A 13,665-nucleotide genomic window follows, 5' to 3' on the forward strand; every position below is an offset into this window, starting at 1 on the left:
CTGCACTGGCCGCGGTTTGGAGGGTGCTTGTGGCATCTTGGTGGTGGTCTGGTTCTTTTGGGGGAAAAATAAAGACACACAGACACAGACATGCACACACACAGACATGCCCATGCACATGCATGCACACACGTGCACACATGCACACATAATCAGTTCTACACTGAATGAACTTTTAAGCTCTTTTAGTCCATTAGCTTCATTTCATTCTGTTCCTCAGGCCCACACAAAGCACAGACCATCCTGACCGGTTCAGGTGAGGCCCCCTCCTTGCCCGCTGGTGTGAGCTCCAGGCTGAACAGTGCACACAGGGGGTAGTGATGCCCTGCCTGACTGCCCATCCACGTGATCTTAGCTAGTGATGGAATCAACGCTTTATTTCTTTTAGCGCTTGTCACAGCTGACTCCCTTTTCACAGCCTGATACCTTTGACAAGAAGTAATAGTTCTGTTGACTATGGCATGTGTCTTCAACTGCCTGTAATACTTCTGTCTTCCAGGAGCCCCTTACTTTCATGTACCAGGCTCTGGAGAGGAACATACGGACCATGTTCACAGGCGGCTCTCAGCAGTCGCTGAAGCACGTCTCCAGCCCCCTGGCATCTTACTTCCTGTCGTCTCCCTACGCGAGACTCGGGTGGTAGGTAGACGTTGCTCCTGTTCCTGAGTCCTTAGCAGATGTCAGACAGGACCTGGCAGCCCCTCGTATTCCAGCCAATTCTTCATCAGCAGAAGTATTAATTTAGCTTCATCTCTTTTTTTTCTTCTAGTTTATTGTCAAGTTGGTTTCCCTATAACAACCAGTGCTCTTCCCCACAAGTGCCCTCCTCCAGGCCCACCCTCCCATTTCCCCCCTCCCCCTTCAGCCCTCAGTTTGTTCTCTCCATATTTGAGTCTCTCATGATTTGCCTCCCTCTCTCTCCTTAACTCGTTTTCCCCCTTCCCCTCCCCCATGGTCCTCTGTTAAGTTTCTCCTGTTACACTTGTGAGTGCAAACATATGGTATCTGTCCTTCTCTGCCTGACTTATTTCGCTTAGCATGACACCCTCGAGGTCCATCCACTTTCCTACAAATGGCCATATGTCATTCTTTCTCATTGCCATGTAGTACTCCATCGTGTATATATACCGCATCTTCTTGATCCACTCATCAGGTGATGGACATTTAGGTCCTTTCCCTGATTTGGCTATTGTTGACAGCGCTACCTGCTATGAACATTGGGGTACACGTGCCCCTATGCATCAGCACTTCTTTATCCTTTGGGTAGATTCCCAGCAGTGCTATTGCTGGGTCATAGGGGAGTTCTATGGATAGCTTTTTGAGAAACCTCCACACTGTTTTCCAGAGCGGCTGCACCAGTTTACATTCCCCACCAACAGTGTAGGAGGGTGCCCGTCTCTCCACACCCTCGCCAGCATCTATTGTCTCCTGATTTGTTCATTTTAGCCACTCTAACCGGTATGAGGTGGTATTTCAGTGCAGTTTTGAAAGCTTTATCTTTCTAATAACTTAACCACTTGGGTTGCCTGGGTGGCTCAGTCGGTTGAGCCTCCAACTTTGGTTCAGGTCATGATCTCACAGTTTGTGGATTCAAGCCCTGCGTCAGGCTCTGTGCTGACAGCTTGGAGCCTGGAAACTGCTTTGGATTTGTGTGTGTCTCTCTCTTTCTGCCCCTCCCCTACTCACACTCTGTCTCTCCCTCTCTCTCTCAAAATGATAGACATTTAAAAAAAATTTTAAACCCCAGTAACCACTATCTCCTTAAAATTGGTGAAAATGTATTTAAATACAAGGAGCTTTCACTTAACTGAATAATTACAACAGTAAAGTGTTACAGGATATTTGCAAAGCTTCAATGTTCTTAAAGACCTGATGTCACAGACGTTTGGAACTCTAACGACATCAGAAACATATGAACAGATGGCTAATCCAGTGATGGGAATATCCTACCTAACTTGCTAGGACGAAAGCCTGGGACACCACAATAATTGTATAAGTACAATGTTGGGGATTCCTCTGATTTTAATAATCAGCTGAAACCGAGCCCAAGAATATAGAAGTGGCTGTTTTTTTGGAGGTTTTGGGGACACCTCTTTTTTAAACCACATTTCTCAAATCCAGGTGACATTGTTTCCATTGGAGCAATTTACAGACAGCCCTTCTTTTCCGGGCACTCAGGCCCAGCGCAGGCATGGGAGGGGAATGCTGTTTACTGGCCATTCAGTACTTAGTGGCTCTCCTTGGCCGCCTTCCCTAGAGTCAAAGGCGGCCTCCTGCTGGGCTTGCTGTCACATGGGGGGCGTGTGTGGGAGCAGGGGCTGTGGGGGAGGGGGTGCAGCAGTGAAGACAGAGGTCTCTCCCTGCACCAGCCTCAGAAGCACAGGGAACCAGTCTCCCTGGTGCCTGCCTGTCCTGTCACCAGGTGTCAGCCCTTTGGAAACTACTTTTCTTGCTCTGTTCTGCCATTTATTCCTATGTGGCTGTAAGAACGAGAAGAAACAAATGATTTCTGGCCTTTCTAGCTGCCCTGGCAAAGGCCCTTGAGGCTTCGCTCGGTTTGTCCACTCAGAGCTGCTCCGTCATAGAGTCTCATTGGGAAACGCCCATGAAGGGCGCCTGGCGGGTTCAGTTGGCTAAGCGTCCGGCTCTTGATTTCAGGCCAGGTCATGATCTCTCTCAAAAATGAATAAGCCTGAAAAAAAAAATGCACTGACTACGTTAAAGAGTTAGCATTTCTCAGAGCGCACAGCACCCAGTGCAGCCACGGCGGAACTAGCTTACTTACACACGTTTATCCCAGGCTCTGTTCTGTCCGTCCGTTTCTTGCTCGGTCAGAAAGCAGCCTGTGCCGCTGGCCGGTGCGGAGTTCCTCTCTGCTCCCAGGCGGGCCCAGGGTGTGCACAGCGGTTCTGGGTTTTGCGTCAAGGACCTGATGTTTCATGAAGGTACTTTTAACCCACTCGGGGCACAAGGGCCAGAAACACCCAGAGGCCTTGGTGGGTTCAGTGTTGTTGTTGTGCTCCCCTCCAAGAGGAGAGCAAGACCCAAGCACACAAACAACATAAACTCAGGAGTGAATTCTCCCTGCAGTCACGCAGGGTGAAGAAGTCAACAAGGGGAAGTTCAAGGTTGGATTCCAGGGAGGAAGGGCGCAGGAGACCGTCTTACCCACAGCGTTCAGCGGACACTGCGGGGGTCCTCTCCTCTTCCCCACAGGGCGATGGCCTCGGCTGACCTCAACCAGGACGGGCACGGCGACCTGGTGGTGGGTGCCCCGGGCTACAGCCGCCCTGGCCACATCCAGGTCGGGCGCGTGTACCTCCTCTACGGCAACGACCTGGGCCTGCCCCCCATCGACCTGGATCTTGACAAGGAGGCCCACGTGATCCTGGAGGGCTTCGAGGTGAGGTGCCCATCTCCGGTTTTTCCTCTTGGGGTCCGTAAGCCACTGCCTATCTTTCTCCGCTGTGTCTCCGAGTGAACAGCCGGTCACAAGAATGACCACAGTAACACTCAGCTGGTGGCCAATGCTTGGGAAGCACTTTTCCATTTTCCTTTTTCTTTTTTTAAAAATATTTGCTTTTATTTTTGAGAGCGAGAGATAGTGCTCGAGCAGGGTAGGGGCAGAGAGAGAGAGGAACCGAGTGCTAATGGGGGCAGGGCAGAGAGCGAGGGAGACACAGAATCCAAAGCAGGCTCCAGGCTCTGAGCTGTCCCCACAGAGCCCGGTGCAGAGCTTGAACCCATAGACTATGACATCATGATCTGAGCTGAAGTCGGATGCCCAACAGACTGAGCCGCCCAGGCGCCCCTCATTCCTTGTCTTTAAGCGGTTATTCGTCACCAGAAAAGTCCCACGGGGTCTGTACAGATGTTCTGCACGGAGTCCGCATTGATCCCAGTGGGAGCACCAGGAGCCTGGAAGGTTCCTGGGGCACGTGACCAGCATTAGTTCTCACAAGAGCTGTACGTGGCTGGGCCGCTGGGACACTAGTGTGGGAGCTGCGGCCTGGACTTTGGGTCAGATGCTGGTCTCGTCTCTGAATGAAAAGTACTGGGTTTATGACCCGACCTGACGGCAGGGGGCCTGTATCTGAGCCTTCCTCTGATGTCGGCTGGCCAGTGTGCAAGGTTACACAGTCCTAGAGGGACAGCATTTTCCGGAACCTTCTGACACCCCACGAGAAAGTTCTGAAATAAGTCTGCCCATTGCTGTTTGTCCTCCCTTGTTCATGAGACCATTCCCGTGTCAGCCTGTCGGGCAGAGCCCAACCCTTTGGGCTCCTGCAGACGGGGAATGAGAGAGGCGGCCGCTGCCCATGGGTGATGAAGTGTCTGACACCTGGGACATGGAGGGACGCAGCTCTGTGCCCTCGTCTCCCAGTGACCTCCGGGGAGGAGGAAGACGGCCAGAGAGATGCAGCGATCGGGATGGGAATCCGACTCTCTGGCCTGGGTCTGCAGTGAGCCTTGTCTGGAGGACGAGAGTCAGGCTGGGGCGTCCCCAGTGTGTGCCAGCGTGTGGCTAGGAACGCGGGGTCTGCCGGCAGGAGGGCTTGCCCCTGCGGTGGGCGGGGATGGACGCACCTGGCGTCACCTGGCAGGTGCCCTTAAGTGGCTGGTCTGGCACGCGGTGTCCCGGAGCAGTCGTTTCTGGTTTATCAGGTCCCCACCCTGCAGGCAGGGGCAGGCTCCCGAGACACCAGTGCATGCAGGTGCCGCTCTGTGAGCCAATACATAATTGATGCGTGGCCCAGGCTGTGTGTGTGTGGCAAACAGGCACTGTGCAAGACTGCTCATTGTTCTTGAAGCTGTGTAAGAATGGGAGAACCACGGGAGTTGCCGGTGGGTTGAGGCTGGTTCTAGAGAGGGGGTGATAAGACACGTGGAAGAGATCTACTTTGGAAGAAAACTGTCCCTGGACGGGCTGGGTTTTCCATCTGTAAACCGTGAACGTGTGGGTAATAAACGTGCCTGCCCTGGTCCATGGAAGGTGGTTAGAACGGGGTGCTCAGCAATGTTGTCCAGAACTTTCTGCAGTGGTGCAAATGTCCTGTGGCTCTGCGGTCCGATCGGAGGGCTGCTGAGTGCATTGGCTCTTGAGAAGCTGCCAGGCAGCTGGTGCCTCTGAGGAGCTGAATTCTTAATGTGCTTGGTGTGACCCACTTTAACTGTAAGCCACGTTTAGCTTGTGGCTGCTGTGGCCATTGCGTGGTTCTAGAACATCCCAAGTGCTCACCAGCTGTTGGCTGGTGTTGCTAGTGTATATGATCATCATTCTGGATACTTCCTAAGGGGAAGCAGGCCCTTAACGTGGGGCAGGGTGTCCACTTGACTGTTTGCTAACTCTCAAACTTGTGGGGACGGACCCTCCTCTCCCTGGCACCTCAGCATCCCCTCGAAGCAGATAACATGCTAGGGATACCTTCAGCGCTGAGCCGCCCAGCTGGGGGCTCTTGGGAGCATCATGGCTGCTGCCTGCTGTTTTGGTCCCGGGCTCCTGGGCAGGGGTCCCCCAGAGTCCAGTGTGCTGCTGAAGGTCTCGGCTCGGCCTCGGGGGTCACTCATGTCTCTTTAGCCCTCAGGTCGGTTCGGCTCGGCCTTGGCTGTGCTGGACTTTGACAAAGACGGGGTGCCTGACCTGGCCGTGGGAGCCCCATCTGTGGGCTCCGAGAAGCTCACCTACAAAGTAAGGCTGCTGCTGGGGGTGGGGGGAGCCAGGAGGCTGGGGCTGGGGGCCGGGCTGGAGAGAGCCTCTGCAGGGAGCAGACAGCCAAGCGTGCCGGCCACAGCGTTTGTGGGGAGACCATCTCGGGTCCCCTGGTTGGGGTCCTTGACATAACCACGGGTTACCAGGTGGTGCCCAGTTCCTGCCTCGCTGGCCTCAGTCTGGCGTCAGTTCCACCAGAAATCGCTCCTCTGACCCGCCCCCCCCAGATGCTGAGTGGCAGTGGCGGGGGTGGGGGTAATGGAGATTCCAGCCGATCCGGAGCTGCCAGCATCACAGCAGAGTGGTGGCCCCCGGATCTTCCTGCTCCTGCTCAGAACCGCCCAGATCCGGGGGCCTGGAGCAGGGCTCTCGTCCATGTGTACCCCTAACCGGCAGGTGCCAGCCTCTGCCCCCCACCCCCACCTCCTCCCTCTCTACTCCTGGGCCCACAGGCCCCTGCACTCGAGGGCTTGGTTCAGGCAGCTCCCTCCCCCTGTAAAGTCCTTTCTCCCCTTTTTCTTTTAGAGGTGGCCTGAGAGAGCCCCTGTCCTCCACACCCCGGTGCGGGCGACACCTCCCACCCTCACACGACCCGTGTCCCTATTGTAGTACCTTCCATGCCACTTACCAGCGGCGGACAGAGTGTTATTTATGTGGTTCCTCCGTGCTTGGCCTGTGGTGGAGCATAGATGCTTCTAGAACGAATGAGGATAGAGACTGGCAAGTTAGAGGGAGGACAGGAAGTGGTACAGCGTGTGTGTCTGAAGACACGTGTGCGTCACCCACACGTGGGTCACGTCCAGAGGACTAGACTGGGCGGGGAGCCGGAAACCGAGCTGGCCTCGAATTGGGGGGGAGACGGGGGACTGTGTCCACCCTGGGGGCTCCAACAGTCAGATGGAAGTGACCTCGAAACCATCTCAGCCCAGCAGCGAATGACCGGGGCAGGTTTGTGTCCCTCACTGGGCCCCTGACAGTAGGGACCCATGTGATTTGTTTTACCACCACTCCCGTCTCCCCTCTTCTCCGGGGTTCTGGGCTGGTCACCCAACTTCCCGCCTTGCCTCTGCCTAGGGTGCTGTGTACGTCTACTTTGGTTCCCAACAAGGAGGAATGTCTTCTCGACCCAACGTCACCATCTCCTGCCAGGTATGCCTGCTGCCTTCCCAGGGGGCAGCGAGCTGGGCTGGCAGCACCTGCCGGTGGCCTCTGGGCGACGCGCTTCCCGGGTCTCCCCTACAGGACACCTACTGTAACCTGGGCTGGACGCTCTTGGCTGCGGATGTGAATGGAGACGGCGCGCCCGATCTGGTGACGGGCTCCCCCTTCGCCCCAGGAGGAGGGAGGCAGAAGGGCATGGTGGCTGCGTTTCACTCCAGCCCCGACAGGAGCTGCGAAGGTAACGGCTGTTTGGGGACAGGGAACGGGCGGAGGCCTCCCTGCTCTAGTCCGTCCTCACAGATGTGGGCTCCTGTCCTTTCTCCCTTGTGCCACCATCAGTTCGCCGCAATCTTCTGTGGGCTGGTGGGATGGACAGAGTCACAGGATGGACAAAAAGGGACCCCGCTTCTAGGCCCAGACCCAGGGGGCCAGCGGGTTGTTGGCAGGGTCTGTGTAAACGCAGGCAGCCCGAAGGTTTCTGGGGCCTGTTGCATCCTGTGTCCTGCAGAAGTGAGCTCTGGAAATTTCCTTCTCGTGTGGAGTGGGGGACCCATTTCTGATGGTGGGGGGGCCCTGCGGACAGCTCGGGGGTCCATACGAGCTCCGGCAACAACTCGGCGCACCCCTCCCACGTGAGGTGAAAGGTACTGTGGTCTCCTGTAGGGAAGCTGGACGTGGAGGCTGCCGACTGGAGGGTGAGGGGCGAGGAGGACTTCTCCTGGCTCGGCTTCTCCCTGCACGGGCTCCGCGTGGACGGCAGGGCCCTGCTGCTGGTCGGGAGCCCCGCCTGGAAGAACAGCAGCGGGTGAGCGCTGGCTCTGGGGCCCGGCCCCTGAGCACCGGCGGCTGCTGTGGGGGCCGTGCGGGGGAGGGGGGTGATAGAGAGATATCGGGCGGGGCAGCTTAAGGTGCAGGGAGTAATTTTCTCACCGATCAGGAGACTGGAAATCCAAGGTCAAGGTATTGGCACGGTTGAGGGCTCTCCTTGGTTTGCAGAGAGCACCTCTCCTTCCTCCTTTGACATCTTTTCTGTGCACATCCCTGGTGTCTCTGTTCTTATAAGGACACCAGTCGGATTTGACTGGGGGTGCATCCTAATGACCTCATTGTAACATAACTACCTCTTTAAAGACCCTCTCTCCAAATATACATAATCGGAGGTGCTGGGGTTAGGACTCCAACATGCGAATTTTGGGGAAACACCATTCAGCCGAGACCGTAGACCTCCCGGTACCTGCTGTCCGCTGGGAGGCTGAATCTGGAGAGCTTAACACGGGGTTCACTCTGAGAGCCCCCGCTGCCCTCATGGTGAGGATCCCGGAGAGCGGGGCCGGGACGGGGGGAGGGGGCTTCTCTCTGCTCGGACCTGGACCTGGGCCCCGGCAGCTAAACCCCGTCTGCTTCCTTCCAGCCTGGGCCACTCGTTCCGCTCGCAGGATGAGCAGCAGGGCCTCGGACGGGTGTACGGCTACTTCCCGCCGGATCGCCGCAGCCAGTTTACCATTTCCGGAGACAAGGTGCGCCGGCCGCTGGGCCCCAGGACAGGGGGCGCCGCGGGGGCCTTTCTGACTCAGTAGGATGCTGACTGCTTGCGTTTCACAGGCGATGGGGAAGCTGGGCACTTCCTTGTCCAGTGGTCACGTGATGGTGAACGGGACCTGGAAGCAGGTGCTGCTGGTTGGAGCCCCGACGCGCGGTAGGTCACGCGCCACGGAACGTGGCCGCTTGTTTCACACGTGGCTCCTGCACCGTGTCCCGTCGGGGAGAGTTGTGAAGTCGAGGCAGACAGACCTGATTTTGAGGATTTCCTTTTCTCATTCACAGCAAGCTGCGTAACGGGGAAGTTACTTAATCTCCCCGAACATTAGCATCATCTGCAAATACAAATTATAATGTCCACCTCAAAGATTTGATGAAAATCCCCTGCAAGAGTGACCTAATGTGCTTTTAAAGCTGTTGTCCCACTGAGCTTGGATGAGAGGGGAGTTCAGAAAATTCTATACATCCGTTCACTAGGACTAGGTCCGCTCTTAGGACATTTGTTCATAAACCATTATTTTATTTACTTTATAGGGGAAGAGTTTTAAATAGGCTTCAAGATGATCAAATTGAATCATGTTTATTGTAGAAATCTGTGAAAATACAAAGCTGTATATAGACATCACCCCCAGACACTTAAAAGCTTAAGTTCATACTGTGTGTGTGTGTGTGTGTGTGTATTACACATACATTTTCACACCTGATTTTTTAATTCTATATCTTGTGCATGTTCTCACGTTACTATGATTCTGCTAAAATGTGGTTTTCGATACCTGTCACTTTTTTTCCATGTGCACGTGCCAACAGTTACTAACATCATCCTTATTGTTGGAAATTGAGAATGTTTCCAATTTTTCACTATTATGAATAGGGTCTTATTGAATATCTGTGTACAGAAAACTTAGCCTTTCTGAGCAGTTTTAAAATAGGTTTCTGGAGGTGGAGTTTCTAGACTAGAGGATCTTATGACTGTCAAACTATTTTTCAGGGAGACTTGTTTCATACAATATTAGAGTAATAAGCAGAGTGGGTTGGGCAAAAGAATGATTAGATCTTTCATTGCACGATCGAGGACACAGCACTGTAACACCAGGAACTTGCTGACTTGGCTTTGGAAGACTTGTTCTTCCCTGTTCCCCACCCCTTTTTTACAGTCTCGGTAGTGATTTCCAAACTCCTGCAACACACATGAGTGATTTTATTTGCCTCACTTCTCTTTCTACTGGAATGCTGTGATTACAACTTTCTAAACTTTGTTTTAATATTCTTACTGTCTTAGTAATTGCCTATTACAAAATACTACATTAACTATAAAAAGGTTAATTTATATGTCTATATTATGTAAGTCTTATGTACAAATTAACCTTTTTGAGACCATTTTACATCTGCATGCGGTGACAAGAAATAACACAGGGAGATCCACATTACGTTTTATCCAGTTTTCACCAAGGTGAACTTGCAGACGGCAACAAGGTCACAACCAGCGTACTGACAGTGATGTAATCCACCAGTTGAATCTTGTTCAGATTTTCCTATTTTTTAAAGGTTTTATTACTTATTTTGAGAGACAGTACATGTGAGTGCGGGGAGAAGGGGCAGAGAGCGAGTGGAGAGAAGGGAGAGGAGAATCCCAAGCAGGCTCCACACAGTCAGTACAGAGCTCAGCCCAGGGCTCAAACCTTTGAACCATGAGATTATGACCTGACCTAAAATCAAGAGTCAGGCGCTTAACTGACAGAGCCACCTAGGGGCCCCTTGTATTTCACCCACATGATTTGTGGGTCCTGGAACAAGATGAAAATGTAGAGCCCTTTGTTAGAAATCATTCAGAATTTCAGGCTGGGGACTGGAGGGCATTAAGCCAAGCTCGGGGCCCCGTGTGGCTGCCTGTGTGGCACACACTGTATCTATGTCCTCAGAACTTGGCCCCTTTTGGGTACCGTACTGCTTCTCAAACCTGGAATCAGATTAGACACGATCACCCTCATTTTTAATCCCTACAGATTCTCTCATGGTACCTGTGCTTTATTATAGCCCCGAAAATCCCAGTTTGGCAGAGATGTCACATACGACTGTAGGGACCTTGTGTTAAAGCCAGGAACTGCCTCCAACAGGTCCATGTGGACGGCGGAGGGCGTCACTGTGTTACCGTCAAGGGGTTGGGACATGTGCCGCAGCTCCCGCGGGTTCACGGGAGGGCTTCGCAGGAGTTTGGGAGTCACGGCTCTGTGGTCCAGAGTCCCCGAACTTGGAACAACTGGACGTACTCCCCAGATGCCGGTGGTCTGGAGCTTGGCCCTGTCAGGCCCGTCCCTTTCTCCCTGGGCCACACTGAACAACTTAGATATTTTGTGTTGATGAACGATGAGGGGTTTTCAGTATTGAAAATGATAATACTCCTGGACGGCGGGGCCGAGAGGAGGTGGGCAGCCACACAGTGCCGCTGAGATGTGAACCGATACAGCCCTTCTAGAAAGGTTTGGCCACATGGCAAGAGCCTTACAGATACTCATTCCCTTGGACGCTGTATGGACCGTCTCTAAGAATTTGCTCTAGGAAAGTACTCAGAACTGCAGGGTTAATAGCAAGAGTAAGTTAGAAATGGCTTAAATGGGTAGAAAATTTCATAATCCATAACAATCTACATTTTGTTTAAAATGTGTATAGGTATCAATCTCCAGAAAGAAATATGTTATACAACTTCTCTATACTTTTTGGGGGGTGTTTTCCACACCTCTTATAATGAATGCGGTCTAAAAAATCTTGGCATTCGCAAGTTTGACACTCCTAGTTTTGACTGTTTCATGGTAATCCTGAAAGTCAGCAATGGAAAGTAACAGGATTCATAGTTTATGAGCTGCACGTGTCAGCTACACTGCAAGGCGGGGTCCCCTTTCCTGTGGCTCACGAGGGGGTCCAACTGCTGTCATAGTAAGTGAACTTACTCTTGAGAAGTAATTAAAATGCGTGTGTTTAAAAAAACACTCTCACCCCTGACCCTGATCTATGCCTTTAAAACAAACGAACAAACAAAACCAAGGGTCTGTTGGGTTACTTTTGTTACTCAAATAACAGATACAGAAATACTAAAACATAACCTTGGTTTCTTTTTTCCTCTTGCCTAAACTGTGTTTTGTAAGCCACTGTTTAATTTGCATCAACCAGAAAATGAGGTAAAATTTTATTTTATTGAAAAATGTTTCAGGTGTATATAATATACACATTATGAAAAGATCCTTAGAAATTCTAGTTACCATCTGTCAGAAATGAGGGATTCGGAATGGCCTAAAATGTAAAGTATCTGAATCCTCTAGAGACGTTTTCAGAGCAGTTTTAGGTTTACACCACCGCGTGGAAAGCACGGAGATTCCCACGTCCCCTCCTGCCCCCACCCACGAGCTGCCGGCCCTCACGTCTTCCGCCCCCGGCCGGGCGTCCGTTATACCTGATGGAGCTGCACGGACCCACCGTTATAACCCAGGCTGTGGTTTACAGCACAACTCACTTTTCGTGCTGGATGCCCCACGGGCTTGGACAAACGTAGGACCCGTATCCAGCATTATAGTTTCACTGTCGTAAATACTTCTATGCTCACCTCTTCGTCATCCCTCCCTCATAGCCCCCAACCAGTGATCTTTCTACCTCTCCAGAGGTTTGCCTTCTTTGGAATGGCATTTGGTTGGAATCTTAGTACGCAGCCTTTTCGGATTGGCTTCTTTACACATTATACACAGTACGCATTACACACATCGTTTCTTCCATGTCTTCACGGCTTGCTAATTGATTTTTTGTCATGTCCCCTCACTCAGCCACACGTTCGGGTGCCACTTGTCATGTCCCACCCCGGCCAGTGGGGCGGTAAATCCTTGCGGGTTCCAGAGAGAGGGAGAGAGAATTGGGGGGCAGGGAGCAGAGAGTGGAAGCAAGACAAACGTTTTCTGATCAAGCCTCCTTTATTCACACACTCACACTCTCTCATACTCCCTCACACTCTCAAAAGAAGAAAAACCCACACCTATATAGTGTTTAGGGTGAGAAACTGACAGGGTTGGTTGCTAGGAAACAGGGTCAAAGCTGGAGTAAAGAAGGAAACAAAAGTTTTTAGCACAGCACGTGAAGGGCTGATACCACCCTGCCTGTAGGCGATTGATCTTTGTTTTTCTGGCTTCTCCTGACAGGGAGTGGCGCTCCCCTGCCTATTTTTGTAACTCCCCAGGGGAGTGACATTACTGGTTAGTAAATGGCTGAGCAGCTGAATCTTTGCAGCTTCCCACAAGTTTTGAGCCCTTCCTTTTTAATTTCTGAGAATTGAAAGCAACATTGTGATAAAATGGTTAGGTGTTCTAATAGACTATGATGAAGAGTAAGTTTTGGAAGTGATAATCGCTGCTTCCCCCCCTCCCCCTCTGCACTTGGAGCCATTTGAGAAGTAGACTCCCGAATCAGTCCTATCAAAACAGGTGTCTTCTAAAATCTGGGTTGCAGAATGGAGTCTAGATGGGCAGCCACATTCAGGCTCTTCTGATCTCTGCCCACAAGGTGACGTTGTGGTCACTTCTCTGAGAGAGAGCTGGCGCCTGCAGGACGGATGTGTGTTGAGGCCCAGAACAAGCGGCAGACGTGGACTCAGGCGTGCATCCCTCTCGAAGCAGAACCAGCTCGGTATTGTTCAAGATCTCAGATTGCTGAGCCTTTTGAAGTGCTGGCTGCTTCCCTTTTTTCCCCTGTTATTTCCCACCGCTATTCCTGGCTCTGCTTTGAGCTTTCAACTGGTTCTAGTTGACAGTTGGCTGTGAACAAGGGCATGAGGGAAGGTTGTCCAAGAAAACATGGTAAAACCTTGGTTTGTGAGCATGATGAATTCTGGAAATGCCTCTAATCCAAAGCACTTGTATGCGTCAAAGCAAATTTCAAGAACCATTGGCTCTGTTGTGATCATGTGACTTTCAGTGACTCCTATTGCAAGACATCGCTCATTTATCAGGTTAAAATTTATTAGAAATGTTTGCTCATCATACGGAACACTTGCAAAACTAGTCACTCACAATCCAAGGTTTTACTGTAGTCGACTCCACACAATACTGAGTAGAAACTGACATGAGGCTGCACTTGTTCATGGACATGTTGCCTGGGTCACAGTAAGCCTCCAGGAACCCCATCCCACAGATTGCTTCTGAGCAATCGTGTCACTTGAGGTTCAGGAGACTGAAGTGAGGAGAGGCCTCCACTCAGTACTTGACACCTTCTCTCCATTC

At 52.0% G+C, this 13,665-nt stretch overlaps 1 protein-coding gene across 5 annotated transcripts in view; it reads left to right on the top strand.

The window, feature by feature from the left end:
• The window catches only part of GPLD1 (glycosylphosphatidylinositol specific phospholipase D1), a 63,827-nt gene that overhangs the window by 44,847 nt on the left and 5,315 nt on the right, over positions 1–13,665 (top strand). For 3 of the 5 annotated variants that reach the window (XM_029943428.1, XM_029943429.1, XM_029943433.1), the window contains 9 exons: positions 500–639; positions 3,217–3,403; positions 5,579–5,689; positions 6,785–6,859; positions 6,953–7,109; positions 7,535–7,676; positions 8,283–8,388; positions 8,474–8,567; positions 12,950–13,072. In XM_029943428.1, coding sequence (XP_029799288.1) covers positions 500–639; positions 3,217–3,403; positions 5,579–5,689; positions 6,785–6,859; positions 6,953–7,109; positions 7,535–7,676; positions 8,283–8,388; positions 8,474–8,567; positions 12,950–13,072 — 1,135 coding nt within the window. The remainder of the gene's footprint in view (positions 1–499; positions 640–3,216; positions 3,404–5,578; positions 5,690–6,784; positions 6,860–6,952; positions 7,110–7,534; positions 7,677–8,282; positions 8,389–8,473; positions 8,568–12,949; positions 13,073–13,665) is intronic. The other 2 variants (XM_029943430.1, XM_029943431.1) reach the window with 1 other exon arrangement.

This window comes from Suricata suricatta, chromosome 7, assembly GCF_006229205.1.
Source record: "Suricata suricatta isolate VVHF042 chromosome 7, meerkat_22Aug2017_6uvM2_HiC, whole genome shotgun sequence".
Taxonomy (NCBI): domain Eukaryota; kingdom Metazoa; phylum Chordata; class Mammalia; order Carnivora; family Herpestidae; genus Suricata; species Suricata suricatta.